At 35.0% G+C, this 21,329-nt stretch overlaps 1 protein-coding gene across 7 annotated transcripts in view; it reads left to right on the top strand.

The window, feature by feature from the left end:
• Positions 1-21,329, top strand: part of DLG2 (discs large MAGUK scaffold protein 2) — a 1,981,735-nt gene that overhangs the window by 441,677 nt on the left and 1,518,729 nt on the right. For all 7 annotated transcript variants that reach the window (XM_041730223.1, XM_041730222.1, XM_041730221.1 and 4 more), the window contains exon 5: positions 12,144-12,218. In XM_041730223.1, the coding sequence (XP_041586157.1) occupies positions 12,144-12,218 (75 nt within the window). The remainder of the gene's footprint in view (positions 1-12,143; positions 12,219-21,329) is intronic.

The raw sequence follows: 21,329 nt of genomic DNA, 5'->3' as shown, positions 1-21,329 counted from the left end.
TTAATTCTTTGAACTAACCTTTCAGGAGACAACAAATTTTGTGGAAAATTGGTATGATGGTAAATGAAAAAATTCTTTGAAATTTAGTTTTATTTACCTGTTAAGCAAACTTAAGTCAAAAGTTCCAGGAAAATGTTCACTCTCTGGAGCCATCTGAGCATAAATATTTCTCCTACTCTGCTCTCTGCTCAGTGGATAGATGTAACTATCTCAGTTGTCATGAAAAGTAGGAGTTGATTTTGATTCTTATTTTTCCCTAAATCCTAGGGTGTGGTAATTCTTATTAATTCTTCTTGCCTTGCCCATCCTCCTATCCTTTATACATTTTCCATGCTGCTGAGACCTTCCTTAAAATATATATACACATATGTATGTTTATATATGTTAGTATGTGTTATGTGTGTATATGTGTGTGTGTGTGTGTACATGTGTGTATAATTTGTATGTCTGTTGTAGTTCTAGTTAAAACCCTATAGCGGTTTCCTGTCCCCTACTGTTCCATTATTCAAAGTGTGATCTGTTGACCAGTTGGAGTGGCATCCCTTCAGAGCTTGTTAGACATGCAAAATTTCAAGCCCCATGTGAGAACTACTGAGTTACAACCTGTATGTCAGTAAGATCTCTAGTTGGTTTTGTGCACCAAGGTTTGACAAGCACTGACCTGCAGGATGAAGTTCGCAGAGCCTGACCTCATATACATGACCCTCTTTGTTTGGACCCTTGCCTAACTTTCCTATCTCATATTCTACCATCCTTCATGCCTTATTGAACTATAGTTACTTACATTTGTTTTCCCAAATAATCTGAGTTCCTTTCCCCCATTTCTACATGCTTTACTTAATGCCCAGAATGCCTCTCAACTCTTTAGCCTGATATCTATCTAATAATCCTCTTCTTGACCTCTAAGACTCAGTTTAAATGCAGCTTCCTACATAAGTATCTTCCTTGATAGCTGCCCTACCAGCTTTAGTCAGCCACTCTCCATGTCTTCAGTACAATGTGTAATAGCTACTATTTAATTGTACAATTAATATTTACATGTGACTGCCTCTTGCTAGAATTGAACACTGAATATGGGGGGAGGTACTTAGCTATATTGATAGCCAACCAATTAGTGTGGCGCTGGCAACTGTACCATAAGTACAAATGATTCTTTCATTTAACAGACATTTGATAGATATTGCATTATTGAATATGTATAAAAGAATGAAAGGGTGACATATTTTCTTCCTGCAACTTACACAACACATACTCATATACGTATATGTATATATACACGCATATATATGCATCTGCACATATACACAGTTTTATTTAATGTACACCTTACAATACCTACATGTAAAAAATTGTTGTACTCTAATGGATAGACTTTTCAGTTGACAGGCAATTGGTGAACTTAATCTGTGAATGGTTTCTGGTTCTAAAATGACACTTGAAATGTCATTTTAATGAAAAAGAAATGGACTAAGATAAAAGTCTTCACCACAACACCAAGAAAAATGGCAACTGGATCACATCTAGGATAAACCAACTATAAAGATAATCATTTAAACTTCTAAAATTCAACTTTAAAAATACTTGTAAGTCAAAGCACAGTTTTAGTAAGCAAAAGCTAAAGTGGCCAGACCAGATTTTTGGATTGAGCAAAGAATGACAACTCATGTCCATTTAACTTCACAGAGATTGTTTTTTAGATTTTATTTATTCATGAAAGTCAGAAAGAGAGGCAGAGAAATAGGCAGAGAGAGAAGCAGGCTCCCCACAGGGAGCCTGATGTAGGATTCGATCCTAGGACCCTGGGATCACAACCTGAGCCAAAGGCAGAGAACCACTAGCCACCCAGGTGCCCCCACAGAGATTTTATATAGTATGATACTTAATCTTGTTTTGGGGAAAATTATTTGACTTTATAACATGTATATATTTACCATAAATATATTGTAAAGATATAGTAATTTTTTTTACTATATAGTATATTTTTACAATAAAAACATTAAGATTTGTCTGAAGGCTATACAATAGAAAATTTTAACAATGACTTTACTGTCCTAAATTATTAGTTCATGAATGAATTGAAGAATTAAAGAATTGAAAGAGACTTTTTATTTTTCTTTTCTTCCCAATTCAGGACACATTATGCTGTATTCAGCTTTCAGGATACAGACTTATCTAGGAAAGGAATGTGAGTTCACAGCAGTTCTAGTTGTTTTTGTTTTTTTGGTTTTTCATTTTTACATTGCTTTACATTTTAGAGAACAAAGTGTATCAGTATCATTGACTGCTTTTACCCCAAGTAACCTCCAAAAGAAAACAAAGAAACTATAATAATGATTATTGCTTGTCCAACTAACCACAGATAACACCAACACTATGCAAGAGGGGTTCCAAATGGATGTTATGGTATTCTGTGGCTGAGATCTGAGTTAAAAATTTTAGACACTTTCAAATATTTCTTTAAAATTATTCTGAGACCCCTAGACAGAATGCCTCAAAATAATCAAATGTACCACTCTTCCAAGTAGTTAATATAGTCAGCAATATTTTCCCTGAAGACCACTTACCCACATTTCAAAAAAAAAAAAAAAAAAAGAAAACCAAAAGTCAAATCTTAAGGTATGAATCATACCATTTATTATCCACACTAGCAGGAATTTTGGTTGTTGCATAAAACACAGTTCAAAAAATTAAGTTAATTAAGAAAACCTCATTCTTCCTGCATCTTATGTTTTTACAAAGAGATAGATATATAATTTATCATGCTGTATTTATGGTGTCTCACAATAACATAAATTATTTCTTTTCTAATATGGTTCTCATTAGAAAATGTGAAGAGGAGTTCTAAATATTCTTGCTGATAAAAAAGTATTTGAAAATCTTTTGCTAAAGAGACTATAAATCAAACCACATATTTTTAGCAAAACAAATTCTTCCTCTCTGGTCTTTGTTACGAATCTCCTAGGATTTCAAGCTACAGTGCTTTCTTGCTAGTCCTTTAAAATAAAACTGTCCTTAAGTAATACACATGTAATTTACTCAGCAATCTGAAGTTCTATTTAAATCGAGGACAGGTCTAATTGCTAGTTCTTCTTGGCTGACTGCTTGATGTTGGCTATGGCACCTGATCTACAAAAGCCTGCACATTCCTGATTAACATTTGTCCAAAAATATATGTTCATAGGTGTCAGGAAATCAAGGCACATACAAAAATAATATCAATCAACTCCCTTTACTTTGTGTTAAGTTTTGCCGGAATTTTAATTATCTGAGAAAAACCTCTATAAGAGAGAACTGTGTACCTTTAAACTGATGGCATTCCAAGTATATTTTACAGAAAACACTGTCCAATGTATATGCATTTTTTGAAACTCCAGACAATTATAAGAACAGATTGATATGAATTGCATATTTAATAGGTTGTAATTATGTCTTATCAAAAGCTCAACTTTTTTAATCCTTTATTCTTTGGAAATATGGTAATTGTCCCCTTTCCCATGTAGTTAATTATAAATTTCAGGAAGAATTAAGTAGGCTAAAACTCTTCACTCTTTTCTCTTTGTCTCTATGGTAGCAGTGAGAATAGAAATGAATTGCTTTGATCTTGTTTCTGAATGGCCTTTCTTTCCTCAAAGTATGGACCTTATTTTGTGGACTTGAAATTTTAGATATTTTTCTTCCTTATTAATTCAAGGAAGGTATTTTTTTACAGATGAACTTAAAATATGTCAGAAAGAAAAATGCAGGCTATTTTAGGAATCACAGGCTTTATTTCCATAAAAATTTGTAGTTTAAAATAGATCTGCCAATGAAGAATATTTTTTGACTGCAGTAGTATATAACACCAAAAGTTTTGTTTCTTGCACAAAGAAAGGTACAATTGTAGTCCATTCTTCTTGTCTTATCTTGTTATGTCAGTAGGTTGAAGAGACAATATGTAAATGTTAATGATATTTAAAGTATTTTGCAAGACTGTCTTTAAATCTTATATTTAGAGGCTTAAATTATTCTATTGTATCTAACTCTACATAGCAATAACTCAACTTCCAAAGAATTCTAGAGTTGCAAGGAATATTGGGATGTGCTGCCACAAAGTGTTAAAATACCATAATATATTTTTTAGAAGTATTTACAGACCAATGATTTCAAGTTTGTGATCCCAGACTGCACAGTTAATTCTGTCTCCCAAATTTAGTTATCTTAAAACTGCAGATATTCTTTTCAACTTAGATTTAAAACTTACATTTAAAATTCCTCATGTTTGCCAAGTACTTTCTTGTACTTTTTCTCATTTAATTTTCATAGTGATCTTGTGAGATAAATATTATTATTTTATACTCAGAGGTGAGAAAATAGGTTTGGAGGAGCTAATTAATCCCTGACTAATGGGATAAATATTAATATTTATATTCTATAATATAAATATGTTTATCTTAATACTGCTAGAGTATGTTCTAGACCCTGGGCTAAATATAGTATATGTATTATCTTATATAATCCTTATAATAATCTTTTAAACTGGTATTTTTCTCTCCACTTTATAGATGAGAAACCAAAACTCACAGAGACTAAGAAACTTATCTAAAGTTCCAATTCCAGAAAGTGAAAACTGGCATTCTAACCGGGTCCAGTGGATTCCTCATAGTATTAAACACCCTTCTCTACAAACTTTCAGGGTTAATGTGACAAAAGAACGAAGTAACAATAAATGTCAAATGCCTGGCATCTAATAGGTGCTCAATAAATAATATTTTATTATACATCTAGAAAATGCCATCTGAATCTATGTTCTGGGGCCCTAGAGTTGATACCATGCAATGTCAAGTTACAACAGTAACAGTAGCTCTCCAGTATGATAAATCTTCAAATGTCACCAGCCTGAGAATTCAGAACCTATCTCACTCTTCAGAGTTCATTAATCCAGGTAACTAGACGGTTACAATATTATTTTAACCTAGAGTATTTAACCCTTTTATTCACTAAATAACCACTGATTGTGCCTTTGCTAACCTGGGCAAACCCCTGCCTGGAGTCACAAGGGAATTTGAAAGCATTAGTGTGACTCAGCACTGTCATCACTGCCCACTGAAAAACCTTCATTCTCAGCATTCTGTAGATAATGGGTCAGCAGTTATTTCATTTACAGAGGAGACAAATGCATGACTCCCCAGCATGGCTTCAGTCTTAGTAAGGATTTCCTCAGAAACAAATTAGGCCAACTTATATTAAACACCTTTGAACCCTGAGAAAATAAAAGGAAGCATGTAAAAAAACAAGCCCAGAAGGAAGTCAGGTGTTGAAGGATTATGAGGAATTATGTCCAAAACTGAACAAAAAGGTTAATAGTAATCATGAATAAGTTTTGCATCTGTAACTGATACATTGGACAAACAAGATTTATGGGATATAATGATAGAAGCCACTTTATTTTTTTTATTTATCTTTTTTTTTAGAAGCCACTTTAATGGCTCCTGATTTCTTGCCTAATGCTTCTTACTGTCAGTAATCCCTACCCTGTTCTCTAGATGAAAACTTGGGCAGTCATATGACTCCCCATGAATTTCCAGTTATTTCTAAGGAATTAAAAGTTCTCCAATCATTTAAAATCACAAATATAGATTTAATTTAGTAATTAAAATTATCCAGTTCCAAATATTAATCATAACTCTGACCACTTCTCCAGATATGAGATTTTCTTTTCCTTACTATTGGATACCCAGATAAGACAGGATGCTGTTGGCTTTTCTTTTCTTCTTCTCCATTTGCTAGTTGGAGCATGAAAGAGAAGTAAACATTTGAAAGCAGAAAGTTCTTATGGGATTGGGATTACCACACTTTTTTGCTCTCTGAAACTGACATGGAATAATATAGATAATAAAAATACAAAGAAAATAGCACATACATAGTGCTGATTGTGTACAGAAATAGTTCTAAGTGCTTTACTAGTAGTAATTCATTTAATCTTCATAACTGAGGCAAAGGGAGATTAAGCAACTTGCCCATTGTCACCTCACCAGTAAAAAGGTGGATCTGGAATTTTAACCCAGGCAGTCTGGCTTCAGACACTATCTCTAATTAGGGCTGTTGTGGGTCTTAGAGTTTTCCCTTCTGGGCCTCTCTGACTAAATCTTCTGTAATGTAGTTGATGTATTTCTTCAGCCCTGGTTTTTTAGCAGTGCATCCACACAAAGGGTTGTCTTAGCAGGCATCACAATGGCTCCAGGATGGCTTTTTTTTTTTTTTTTTTTCTTTAACAAACTGAAGTGCAGGCTGGCCCAAAAGAAGGTACTTCTCCTGAGGCAAAAACCAATTTGCCATGTTTCCTCATTCATTAAATTTTTCAGGTAGGAGTTGGATCCCAGGATACTGCCCTCCCAAATTCAAGGAAGTTATATGAAGCTCGATATGAGGCCCAGTGAAGCCTCATTCACTAATTTAAGAGAAAAATGAGATCCCCACTCTCACCAGCCCCTCTACAAATAAATCCCTTTATAAATCTCCAAACACATAAGCCTCATATAACCTCATTATAGATAAGGGTTCAGAGACCTGAAAGTAGTTCTTGGCAATTTCCTTTGAAATTATAGCACCTCCTTTAGAATCTCATTTTTGTCATATGTTGATGTCTTAGACAAGACTACCAATGTAACATTTTGTGCCTATACTATACTTCTGCACCTGGCAAAATTTGATTTTCTCCTTTTCTTTAACATCTTACTCTAAAATTACACATTTTTGTGGCAAATAAGGAACATAACTGGATGAAAACTTTTATTTGCTCAAATAAATTATTTATACATTCATGTACATATAAACATTTATGTACATATATATACACACCTTATATGTCTATCTATATACATATTATGGATCTATCTGTAAAATTCTTGATTTGGAGGCACCTTGGGAGTTGTGTATTTTTTTTTTTCAATATTTTTGGAAATTCCCTTAACTTGATGTGCTAGAGTACTTTATTGAGCTAGAAGTCTGAAAATGTGTTTTATGATAATTTTAAAAAGAATTAATTTGTAAGTATTATATTAATGTTTATAACAATTGATACTATAATTACTCGTCACATATATAAAGTGCCTTAGAGTTCACAGTCCATTTGCACAAAATTATTACCTGTTATTTTATTTCAGCTGTGCAATAGGCAACTTAGTTTTACCATTAGGACATCATGTTTTTATGTCTGTTTCTTCATCTTTCAATCATCTGAGAGTTTCAAAAAAGATAGAAGGACACCTCAAGTACTTTTTCTGACTCAACTCAGGAAAGCCTCTTGTGTTTTGTATAGGACCAGGAATGGACCATCATGTCTGTCCACTCCTTCATAGTACTTATTTGCTCCACACTCTGTTGTCCATGCACTCACCGTGAAGTAGGATAAATAAGGGGAGAGGACGAAGTCAGCTGTCTGTAGAGCATAGAACAATTCTTTCCCCCCAGATGTAGATTTCTGAGGCTTTCTAACCAAGAGGAATCAAGGGACTTTCTGACCAAGTCCTAGAATACTTCGATTCAGTACCGTAAGATGGTGTATGGTATACCTTTGTCTCAAAGGCTGTCTACTCATCCTTTTTCCTCCTAAAAGCTTTACTGGAAAACTGAAGTGTCTCCTGTATAAAGACCTTCCTTATTTAGAGTACAGTACTCTTACCTTTGTCCTGAATTTCTCTGTACAATTTTTCATAGCCCTTTCTCATCTTTAGTCCTGCCCCCAAAATGGGTGAGATGGATCTTTTTGACTGGCCCATGTCATGTTTTATTTCTTTCAAGGATATTGCTTTACAATTGCATGCTTATCAGGTCATTTCTCCCCCCTAGACTCAGAACTTCTTTTAGATAGAGACTGAGTCTTGGTGTATCCTTTTTGCTAATATAGTAGCTTGCACATACTAATTTCTCAATGAATGTTGACCAACTAAATGAATGAATGATCCTAGTATTTAACCTGTTTTTTTAAAATAAAGATTTATTTATTTTAGAGAGAAAAAGCATGAGCAGGGGCAGGGGCAGATGGAGAAGGGGATAGAGTAAGAGATAAGTAGACTCCTTGTCTAGCATGGAGACTGATGTAGGGCTCAGTCTTACCACCATGATCATGACCTGAGCTGAAATCAAGAGTTGAACACTTAACCAACTGAGCCCTTTAACCCTTTTTTAAATGTAAAATGCTGTAGTGCATCTCCTAAAAGATCAGGAGCTCTTTGAAGAAAGAATATTTATTTAAATTTTTATGTCTCTCTATATAGCTAGCATGGTGTCTTCCATGTAAAACATATTTGATAAATGAGTGAATAGATAAAAGAATAAATGAGTATGGGTACAGTACTATCATGAGGCAATTTTCAACCCAGGAGAAAACCCTATGATTACAAGAAACATTTTACTGTGACTATTACAACAGAACCTTTCAGCTTGTTCTCTGCTTTCAGAAGAACATGCTGTTTTGAATGAAACATTTAGGTCAAAATTTTATTTGGATGAGTCAGTTCTCACACTGCCACACACAAAGTTGTTTGGGGGATTAAATGACTAAAATGTTTATATAGATACTTTGTAAACTCCAAAGCACTCTAACAGACATAAACTGCTGATAGTCAAAAAAATCCTCACTCTTTCTGGGGTTGGGATTCATTGGGTAGAAAATCTTTAGAATTTTCTTTGCCAAGTGTTTGTCACGATTCAAATCCTTTGTAGTTACATATTTACATAATCAATCTGAGGTGTAATTGTCCAGCATGTCAGACTCATTTGCTCAGGATAATCTAGAATGAAATACATCAAGATATTACAGTCAGAAAAAGACAACCAAAGAAGTGAGAGATTTGGAAATATCAACCTGTCTAAACAGCATAGTGACTTTAAAAGTATGAAGACCCACTGATAGTTTGGTCTCTTGAGAGAACATGTTTTTCGGGGTTACCATTGTAGATCTTGAATCCTGATAAAGTCACGTATCAATAGTCTGTAGGTATATATATCCAGGTGGTTGAGTGGGAGAGAAGGGGAAAGGAAAGCTCTTTCTTTAGATTAATTTGTTACCAACTATTATCTTAAAATCTTACTTGGAGAGCTGGACTGGCCCTTGAGATATTTGTAATATTCCCTCTTCATTTTTAGCCTAAGAATTAACTTAAAAGTAGGTTGAGAGTGTCCTTTCCTCTAGTATTTGTTCTCTTTCTAGATGGCCTCTAAAGGGATATGGATCTTCCAACAGGGTGCCTAAATTCTTTTGACCACAGTGCCCACATTAAATGTTAGAAAAAATACTGAAGAAGGAGAATGGAAACTTGTAAGGAAAAAAGAACAATTTTAAACCATTACTTTACCACTGTGGCAGTTCCCTTGACCCCTGTCAGATCTTGTCTTCTTTCAGAGTAGAAGGAAGATTTAGGCAAAACATAGGGTTAGGGCTTTCAGTAACCACACTTGAGTTGAAAGTTCTTGTGAGACCATCTCTACTAGAAGTTCTCAACCTTTGTTATAACTCAAATTCACGGAGGAATAACTGTATCTTAGGTAACAGTAGATCAGAATGATAGGGGTTTTCAACTGGAGGATGCACTCTTTTGGAAGAGGGAACATACTAAATTATTGGGAGGAGTATGAGGTTTGGATAAGATCCACGGATGAATGACACTTCCTCTCTCCACATTGAATTGTAGATCTAATAAAACCCTTTTATTTTATACGTGATAAAAGTGAAATTTAAAGTTTTAAAGTAGCTTTCCCAAAGTTTCATAGAGGGATTATTGGGAACACTACTGAAATCCAAGATCCTAACTTATATTCTGACTTTATTTTTCTTCTGGTCACATACTAAACATAACTTATGTCCATGTGGCCTCTGTCTTCAGTAGACCTTTATACATGTCTGCTCCTGTGTAATCATATTGTTAATATGCTTGATTAAAACACTAATGGGAGATCTTAGTATCCAAAACTCAGGTAGTAATGGAGTAAGAGAGACTTACACAGACATCCATCTTTCTCTACTGCATGCTGTATGTCCATGGAAGTTCAAACACTACTTTTTTTTAGCTCCCATCATACGTTATGAGTACTAATATTCCTCCACCCAAGCATGACTCAATTATTATTTGCCCCTTTGCCATGTGCTCCATAAAAATGAACACTATCTAGGTATAAAACAAGCTTATTATTACTACTACTAATAACAATTATAAATTATTACAAAGGAGACATTCCTCACTGTTAACATTGTTTGGTATGAATTCTCATAATTAGAGATAATAGTATCTAGTATTTTTTTTTTTTTTGTCCAAATGTGTATTTAAATTCTAGTTAGTTAACTAGAGTTACACTATATTGGTTTAGCCCATCCCCCACCACCTTCCTTCACCAACCCTCAATCTGTTCTCTATCATAATAATAACTGGCATTTTAATAATATTTTCAAATTTCAAAAAGTTTAGCCTCATACATAGATAAATTATATTTATCTGGCTTAAGCTTTCAGAAAAGGAAAATAAGATTGTTCTTGTTACGTTGTGTGTTCTGTTAACATCCTTGCTAATATGGCAATGATCTGAGGTGAATTTATATGTATCATCTAATAGTATTTGTCTGAATAAGGTGAAATACTAATGCTGTTTTACATATGTGACTACCAAGACTCGGATCATCTCATAGCAGCAAGTACATGGCTGAGCTTAGTTTGAAATTGGTCATCTGATATCAGTCGAGTGAACCTTATGTACCCTATTGGTACTCTATGTCATATTTTCATTTAAGCAAGAAAGAAAACTGAGCATGGAGATTGATGATCTAAGTGTATTTTTATGGTGACTTTATCAATAATCACTCAAACAGCACTTCAGAGTTTAGTGATGCCTTAAAAATAGATCACCTAAATAAAGTTTGTTCTCAAAAGCTTACAAATCACAAAAAGAAATTCTTAGTGTAAGTATTAAATTCAATATTTTATTGCAGTTAAGTCAGAAATGGTAAGATCATTAATGACATGAAATCATATTAGGCGATGACATGTCTTAAGCCCCATTAAACAGATAGAAAATAAAAAATACCAGAGGCAGCTTCTCAGAGAGGGAGCATGCATGGGAATCAAAGCTAGTCAAATTTTTGCTGCTATCCCAGCTATGCTGCTTTCTTCTAGGGTAGCCTTTAGGCAAGTTGCTTACCTCCTCTGAACCTCAGTTTACTTCTCTGTAGAATGGGCATAATAATACTGCTATCCATATTAGTTGTGGTGGTTAGTGATAATATAATGGGTCTAGAACAATCTTCAGCGTATTAGTAGCTCAATAAATCACAGCTAGGTTTTTATGACTATTGCTAACATTATTATTAATCTGGTTAGACTATAATTGAGTGCAGAATAAAATAAATAAAAAGTAGAAGATGTGTTATTTTAATCACCCCTCCCCCTTTTCAATACTAATCAGTTCTCATTATTACAGGGATGGAGCAGTTTTGTTAGTTAAAGGGAAGCACTTCATTCTTTCTAAAAGGCCAATTAGAAATGAAGTTGTAGGAGTTACAACAAAAGAATAGGTTAGCTAGAAATAGACTTCTTAGGTAAAAAAAAGTGCCTGGCAATATCAAATCCCTGTGTTCCTTGTTTCATTTCTTTGCACCTCATTTTCTGATGTGACAAGAGAGACCTCTAAGATCTGTCCTGTATGACTACATTCTGAGGTTCTATGAAATGCTCTAGAGAGAATCATCACCACTAGCTCACAATCAGAAAAAGAAGACAAGTAAACAAGTCTGTCTGTACTTGATTGAAGTGATCTTGCCATGGGTACAACCTGTGTCACTATTGTCTGGGAGCCTACAGGAGAGGAGACTAGTTTTACCTCTGGGTTAGGAGAGTTCTCAGATGGGTCCTGCTGGGGCCTAAAAGGCCACCTGCTGAGGAAGTCTAGAGCCCAAAACCCAGTCCTTAGAGTAATAAAAAAGCAAAGGATGATTTATGCCTTAATAAGAGTAGAAGTTGCATAGTTTTCTGCAGCACTGCACCAAAAAAATCATTCTCAAAGCTCCTCCTATACTTGTAAATAAGGTAATAAACACATTGATGATAAACATGTTAGCTTGTGTAATATTGCTGCACATAATATATAGAATATAACATTATTTTTACTTATTTGCAGCAAAACCAAGGCAAATGCCCAGCCCAGAACTGCTCAGTGGAAGCCCCTGCTTGGATGCCTGTCCACCACTGTACTGTAAGTTTGATAATTTGGTTATTCTAAATTGGCCACCTTAAAGGAGACTTATTTTCATATTTTGGAACAACCTTAGTGGAATGTGCTAGAATTCTTCCTGAAATTCTAGAAAGGAGAATTTTTTTTAGGAAGCTCTACATTATAAGAAATACCTGTGATTAGAGATTTCTGTGTTTTTTTTTTTTTTTTTTTGAGTCAGGATAATTTGCCAAAGATTTATTTAAATGGATTATTGATGATTTAGATTTGGATAGTCATTAAAATGAGTATATTTGCACATGTATTTTTTTCAGTTGCTGCGTATTCAGCAATACTTGATTTTAGATGCTTCAGTGAAGGATGTTTTCTCTTCTGTCATTGTTGTGTTGACTGCTTAATAGTGATGAGTACACAGATTTCCAATTTTCAAGTCTTTCTGGTATAATAATGGTCTCTGTACTTGTGTGAAATATTCTATCAGAGAATTTTCAAGTGCTTTAGAAATAAACAGGTACAAAAAAACAAACAAAAACAGAAATAAACAGGTACTATGTCATTATCCTTGTGTTACCAATGGGAGATTTAAATGCAAAGGGAGTAAGAGTAGTGTATTATATGTAAAGCTGGGAATAGATCCCAGATACCCTAATTCTCTTTTCATGAACTCATTCTACTACACTGTAAAGAAAAGTGAAGAAAGTGGCTGATTTGTAGGATATTCTCCTATACATGCGTTGCCTGATAGATGTGACAATGGTTCCTTTGGGAAATGTATATACTGTAACTGACAGTTTGTCTGTCATAAAATAATTTGTATGTAATGGGGACAAGAAGTTTGAAAATTACTTTTTGGGCATCCTGCTCCTTTGACCCACCTTACAAGCAATGTAAAGTGATGTGTGGAGCTTCTTATGTATCCTCATCTACTGTTGAGATAGAGCTGCTGGAAGAAGGTGCAGCTGGTCTATCCTAGCATGACTTATGATCGCATTCTAACTCAGTAGGTCTAGGGGAGCCCTACTTTTCACTCAGATTTGTAAGAGCAGGAAGCCTCTTTCCTTGTTTTTATTTGTCTATGAAAGGAGGAGAGGTGAGATCACTTTTACTGAAGGAGGGATGATGATATTAAATTTTGGAGGCATTCCTGCAGTGCGGAGGCAGCCCAGACTTGCTAGAGACTTGGAGAATAAAAAATGTCACACTTGTGTGAGCAGATGGTCAGAGGGGAGTGCATGCTAAGGGACTCTGCTGATGCCAGAGAAAGGATGAATTTTAATAATTTCGTTTCTTCATCAGTCACTCCTTTTATTGTATCCCTGATGATATTATCTCACAATTACTGATTTGTATGTCTATTTCACCAAAGAGACTGTGTGTGTTATACAGTGTTCTACTGTATTTACACCTAGGAAAATCCCTGGTATGTGGTAGGTGCTTTGTGAGTGCAGTTTCAATGAATGAGTCTTCTATCTGTTGATTTCTTCTTTAGTAAGTTTTATTAAATTGTCTACAACTCATATTTGTTGGTAAAGAGGAATAATTATTTTACCTTCTTAGGTGGGTGGTTTCCATTTCTTACCTTCAAGAGTCATTTTACACTTTTCCTTCTCTGAGTACCATTGAGTATGTGTTTTAAGGAATTTTGTTACAAACTAGACAAAATTTAGTGGCTTGATTCAGCTGTGTCAGGTACTATGCATATTGCTGGAGGTACAAAGAAAATTAAGATAGTATTCCCATTTTATCAAAGACACTCAATATGTAACATCAAGAATTGTGATTAGTAGCTGATCCTCTATTACACTGATAATTTTAGATCCAAATAAAAGGAATTTGACATTTAAGTTATTTTGTGCAGTCTTATTGCAAGTAAATCCATTATTAGAATTATGTCTTTTGGATTATTAAGAATAATTCATCTTTCATTATTACCTTGGAGTCAGATCGTATAGGATCTAGAAATCCCAGATTAGGTGTTTCTGTTATAGGACATTTGTGACTAAATAGTTGGCTATATTTAAGACCCTTCCTGAAGAGCACAAGTCAGAAATACCAAATAGTCTGATTCTCAGTTCTGTGGTCAGGTGAGAACATCAGAAAGACGTTTTCTCTTGCTTCTGCTATGGAATTAAGAACTGTTGGTTTCATAGATTTCTTTTGTTGTTTATTTAAAAGTAATTACATTTCCCAGTGGGGCAGACACTTTCCAGAGGAGTTGACAACCCATAATGATTCTGTTTTCTCTGTAAGTAACCCAGATCCACAAAGATAGGCTTTCAGTGGCGGTGTTTGGGCTATGTGAGTCTGTCTCTGGCCAGGCCTGACTAATCTAGGGACAAATATCTCATCTCAGCTGAGCCAGTTGGATTCTTTCTCTTGGGAATTTAGAATTTATATTAGAGAGGTACCAAATTGGTAGTCAATAGTATTGAATCATACGAATGACAATAGTTTGGAAAATAATCTGTGAACCTCAGTTACTGAGATTCCTAGAGCTAACCTGTCCTGAGGTTCTACTTTCTCAAATCTCTCTTTGACTTTGTGAAAAGGTCCCAAAAATCTGCTGATAATCAATAAATTACATTTTCTGCCAATTTATTCTAGATTTTGTTTTTTTTTTTGTTTATTTGAGGGAGTATAATGTTTTATGATTTATTTGCAACCAAAGGGGGAAAAAACCCACCTTAACTAATACCTCTAGTCAGCAACAATTATGAAGCTCCCATTAGAGTTTATATAATGAGTGGTAGTCTCACACAGAAAGAAGCACTGAGAACACTGATAGTTTGATAATTGCCAGTAGTCTATTTAGTAATGGAAATAGTCTAGTTCTATTTATTCCAAATATCTGATTATATGCAACACTTGGGTACATAAAAATGATGAAAGAATAATTTGGTAATGACTTAATACACATTATAGAATGAGAAAAAGGAATAGTTAACAAGATAGCTAGCATAAGCATGTTTATCAAACAAAAAAACTCTATATGATGTGTAAAGTTGTTCTGGTATTAATTTCCACTTTCTCATATCTCAGGAAGTAGAAAAAATCTTAGCCTCATGTGTTTAAGACAATGTTTTGTCTGTCTCAAATCTTTCATTGACTGAAGCAGGTTATAAATAAATTAATGCATACTTACATTCATAATAAATAGTCTGCTATCTTTGTGGATTTTTAAGTTCACCTGATTGTTTCCTACATTTCTCTCCCAGATTCTCTATTCTTATTCCTTGGTATTTTGCTCTGGAATGATTGTATCCTTATAATTGACATTGTTTTCAAGAATGTCTTGGTGTTTGGTGCACAGTTGCCCCAGGTTACTTTTAAGTGCAGAGCTTTTATCACTGGTTTTCTTAAGAATGCTTCTGTCTGCAAATTGCTCAACAAATGCCTGTCACCATCTCCATATTGCCTTGAAAATGGCTTCTATTACTATTTGCTTAGTCTCTTCCTAGATGCTCTCTTTTTTGGCAGTCCACACCTCTGTAACGGTGGGACCAAGAGGTATTTTGAAGACTTTTCCTTTTAGCCAGGATTATACTTGCACAAATTAGCGTTCAGAAATTTTACCTTCAGTAATTATACAGAAACATGGACATATTTATGCTTTTTGGATAACTGTAAATGAAATATATTCCCTAACAAAACGCATTACAGTTTTATCTTTTATTTGTTTTTCTTTGTATGGCTACATCAAGCACTAGAATGATCTCCTTCATGTCTACAATTTAAATTTAATTGAGTTGTATGGTCATATGAATATAGGAGTGGTTACCTGAACCTCGCCACTTATAAGCAAATGAAAAGAGACCCATAGGTTCTGGGACTCAGGTAAAAACAGTCAGATCTCTGAATCTGGAGTGAACTAAGCTAAGAATTAGTTTCTGGTACTTGGAAACAAAGAAACTTAGACTTGAACAATTGCAGGAGGCTTGAGTGGCTGCTGCATCAGGGCATAAATCTCTGGACCACTGAGTATGGCTATGGCTTGTACATGGATTTGATCACTTTCAGGAATGTCCCAGGCACAATCCTTAGTTATTGAGCATTACTTAGAAATGGCTGTAGTGTATGATTTTATTGTTTAGAATATGATATATAAATATACATGATTTGTTGAGAATAATCGCTTTGTTTTCTCTGCATATGTGCCTACTTAGTTGTTAGAGATTTAAAAATAATGCAATGAGAGGAGTTTCTAAAAGTTAAGAATAAAGTCCTTGTTATTATAGAGATTATCATGGATATTGTGGTATACCTATATATCTCTCTTGTATATAATAGTCACCTCTAAATAGCTATATGAAGTATTTTCAAAAATCATGTTAGCATTTCCAAGTTAGAGCACTACATTCTGGCTACATCAATTATTCATCTACTCATTTAAGAAGCATTCACTGAGTACATTTTCTAAGTTGTAAACCTTTCAATTCTTCAAGATGGATCAGGAACCAGTATATGTAAATAATCATTATGTTGGGTGATACATGTTACAAAATTCTCTATACAAAAAACTATGGGGTGCCTGCATGGCTCAGGTCATGATCCTAGGGACATGAAATTGAACCCTGTATCAGGCTCTGCACTGCTCTCTCTCTCCTCCCACCTGTGCGCTCTCTGTCTCTCTCTCTCTCTCTCAAAAACAAAACAAAACAAAAAAACTATGAATGTTCAGAATGGAGCTTTGCCTCAAGATGGATTTTGGAAGACAGAAAATGCAATATTTAGTAATAATTAATTATGCAAACTTTAAAATTGATTAAGATTTGTGTTAAAATACAGACTGCCACTTAACTAGTCATGGGTCCTCAGACATCTTACTTAATCCCTCTTGACTTTATACATGTGATATGGTATTTTGAGATTTACATGTAATAATGCATAGGAAATGTTAACATAGATTCTGTTACATAATCATTGCTTGATAAGTGGTAAGAGAAAAGAAAGAAAAGGATAGGTTAGCCCAGAAGGAAGTGAATGGGGCAGGATGAATTTATGAGGAACATAAAAAAAATAGGCAGTAACTTGTTATTAATTTAGGGCTTTTTTATTTGGATTTTTAAAGGAGGAAACTTTCTTTGCAAAAGGATTGATTGATTGATTTTTAAAGATTTTATTTATTTATTCACAAGAGACAAAAAGATAGAGGCAGAGGGAGAAGCAGATTTCCCAAGAGAAGTCTGATATAGGACTTGACCCCAGGATCCTGGAATCATGCCCTGTGCCAAAGGCAGATGCTCAGTCACTGAGCCACCTAGGTGCCCCTGGAAAAGGATTTAGACTGGGACAGAGAAAAGTTCCAGGAGTTAATATACAATTTTTTAAGACTCTGAGAGCAGAAATTCTGAAGCTTTTGAAAAGAAACATTTTGCTCTCTGACAGGCAGGAGCTGATGATGTAAGAATGTCATATTAACAAGAGATGTTTATATTCTGAGTAACAAAGGCCATTTTTAAAGAGAAGGGTTGGATATTCCTTTTAATTTAAATCATTCTAACATTTCCCTACCACGTCTCTCTAGATTATGAAAGTGATTTTTCTCTTTTATAGGAAATCAATAAAAACAGACGTTCCCCAAAGAAACCAGAGGACATGTCCTTTTAACGTGTTAATTGTTTCAGCGTGTTATCCCAGACCGCCTCACGTTACCCACAGTAAGGTTCATTCACTCTAATTGAAGCCAGTTACTAGTGTACATAAGCAATTGTATAGTAATCTAAAGGTTTTTCTATAGCTGATTTTTTAGCTCCTTCTTCAGTTCTATTTTTTTCTCCACATTTCATTGTGTGACCTCATTGACCTCATTTTGTATACAGCCCACGGCACTTAGAAACATCCAACCCAGTCATAAAATAAATAATGTTGTGTCTGCTCTCTGGGTGTTTCCAGAATTCCTATGAACACAGCACCCGCTGGGCTAACTTAGCTGCTGGGAAATCACACCCAGGATGGCTTTGATGAGTATTGTCTTTCCAAAGACTGAATAAAATTTTTATTTTTTAGAGTAAGGTTTTTATACCATCAGCAGTCCCCTTATAGAACAAAAAGTCAGGACCTTATCAGATGATCATAGTGTTAGGAAAATTATGGAAAATTGCAGAGTATAGGGCCTTAACTTGGTCTGCACTGGGATTAGAGTGCATCTGGCCATCTGGGTGGTAGCCATGGGGTTAGAAAACAATCCAGAGGGAAAATTATCCTAGAAAATCACAATGCACTTTAAGAAATGTGAACTCTGCAGAATGTCTCTGATTCCAATTTTGCTGTAGTCAAGTGCTTTAAATCAAGGAAAGTATGAGGAAGATTAGACTGACACAACAGATACAGTCCTTTTTTTCTGTCTCTTCTGGCCCTTATAGTACTTTGAATATATACTTGTTTCCTCTCTAGGTTTGCAAGAATATGTTGGGAACTGCAATACTTATATCAGATAAATTTCTTTTTTTAGTGATTTTAGTGATTTCTGAAACATGCCCAGAAAAGAAGCCCACGTATTTATGGAGGGAATAGGTAGGCATTGGTTCATGGGAGAGATGAAAGGGCATTACCAGGTAGCACACATAAAAAAACTACACAGAGTACAGAACAAAAGACATGAAAACAGGTACTCTGCATGCCCTAGGCAAAGAAATGAAGTCTAAGGTAAGTTCTGAGGTAATAGCAAGATCTGAGAAGCTAAGTGGAAGAATGATAGATAACCATCTAGGAGCAAAAGGCAGGCCTGTGGTAAAGATGGTCAGAAAATTTTATGTCCATTGTCCCCAGCTTCCTCTTTCTCTGCCTTTGAATATTTCCTAAGAGTTCCAGCTTTGCCCAAGTTGACTGATTTTGTGCCTCAGCATTCACCTACCTATTCCTGCCTTCTCTTTTTTTGTGATGCTATTATAAATGGGAATGTTTTCTTAATTTCATTTTTGGGTTGGTCATTGCTAGTGTATGGAAATACAATCAGTTTTGTTTATTGATATGTTTCCCTGAAACATTGCTGAATCTATTACTTATAAGACCTTTTTAGTGAATTCCTTGGGATTTTCTATATACAAGATCGTGCCATCTGCAAAAAGAGATAGTTTTACTTCTTCCTTTCCAATTTGGATACCACTTATTTCATTTTCTTGCTCAACTGCCTTGGCTAGAATATTCACTACATTATTTAATAGAGCTGGCAAGAACAGATATTCTTGACTTGTTTTTGATTTTAGGGGGAAGTATCCTTGTTTCATCATTAAATAGGCTGTTAGCTGTGTTTTTTATTTTTTTAATAGATGTCTTTTACCAGATTGAAGGAGTTCACTTCTATTTCTAGTCTGTTGGGTGTTTTTGTCATCAAAGGAGGATTTTTATATGTGTTGATATTTGCTTTTAACACTTAATTTTAATATGCTGAAAGAATGCTTTGCCCTTCTATTGAGAACATTAAGCAGAACTTTTCTGGGATTCCTGAAAGCATAATTTACTTACTCATAATCCATACATGACTTTGCCAAAGGATATCTCTTCAGTTTGACAGATGAGAAAACTGAAGCTCAGAGTAGTGATTTTTTTTTTTTTTTTTTGCATCCCACAGTCAACACATAGGGGAGCTAGGTGAGTCTTTTGGGTATCCAGTCTTTTCCCATTTATCGTATAATTCAATATCTCTCCTAAGCAAATTGATGCTCTTGAGTTTGCTGTGGAAAATAATGGACTTAGAAGAGATTGGTATTTTATTAGCTGTCTGTTGTGTCACAGAAGGTGTCATGAAGATTCTATGCATTGCAATGGTGGACAACATTGCATTGTTGGACAACCATCTTGGCAGCCATAGTAGCACATTTGAAGGTCTTCCTTCACAGGACTGCTAGGATTTCTAATCTTATTTATTTGAAAAAGTCCATGTGGATAACCACTAGGTAAACCGCTATTCAGAAATTTAGTTATGTCCTTATGTTTAGAGTTAAAAGAATTTTAATGTATTCTCTAAGAGAATTGCTAGGCTTTATTTTCCTTCTTGGTTTCATCATTTGATATAGAAATTGAATATGAGATGATGTCTCATGGCCAACAAGCACATGAGAAAATGCTCCGTATCACTTGCCATCAGGGAAATACAAATCCAAACCACAATGAGATACCACCTCACACCAGTGAGAATGGGGAAAATTAACAAGGCAGGAAACCACAAATATTGGAGAGGATGTGGAGAAAGGGGAACCCTCTTGCACTGTTGGTGGGAATGTGAACTGGTGCAGCCACTCTGGAAAACTGTGTGGAGGTTCCTCAAAGAGTTAAAAATAGACCTGCCCTACGACCCAGCAATTGCAGTGCTGAGCAATTGCAGTGCTGGGGATTTACCCCAAAGATACAGATGCAGTGAAACGCCAGGACACCTGCACCGCGATGTTTATAGTAGCAATGTCCACAATAGCCAAACTGCGGAAGGAACCTCGGTGTACATCGAAATATGAATGGATAAAGAAGATGTGGTCTTTGTATACAATAGAATATTACTCAGCCATTAGAAACGACAAATACTCACCATTTGCTTCGACGTGGATGGAACTGGAGAGTATTATGCTGAGTGAAATAAGTCAATCGGAGAAGGACAAACATTATATGGTCTCATTCATTTGGGGAATATAAAAAAATAGTGAAAGGTACTAAAGGGGAAAGGAGAAAAAGTGAGTGGGAAATATCAGAAAGGGAGACAGAACATGAGAGACTCCTTACTTTGGGAAACAAACTAGGGGTGGTGGAAAGGGAGGTGGGCGGGTATTGGGGGTGACTGGGTGATGGGGAATGAGGGGACACTTCATGGAATTAGCACTCAGTGTTATGCTATATGTTGGCCAATTGAACTCCAATAAAAAAAATAAATTAAAAAAATGAGATGATGTCTCAGAGATCTCCCATGATAGAGCTATAAGCTTTAACATTATTTTTCACAGGTTTGTAGTGGGATGCTAATATAGAATAGAGTGATTCAATAACTTATAAATTATTAAGAATACAAAATGCTGTAATGTGATGGATGTGTGGATTTTCCAATTTAAAGGGCTTTGTCTCTGTGTCTAGAAAAATCTCAGGAAGAATTGAATATTTGTTCTCTCTGACATCAACTTAAAGGAACTTCAGCTATATTTATTGAAC

Source organism: Vulpes lagopus, chromosome 15 (genome assembly GCF_018345385.1).
Source record: "Vulpes lagopus strain Blue_001 chromosome 15, ASM1834538v1, whole genome shotgun sequence".
Lineage (NCBI taxonomy): Eukaryota > Metazoa > Chordata > Mammalia > Carnivora > Canidae > Vulpes > Vulpes lagopus.
Note: the sequence above shows the minus strand (reverse complement) of the source record. Positions and strands in the feature narration are given on the sequence as shown.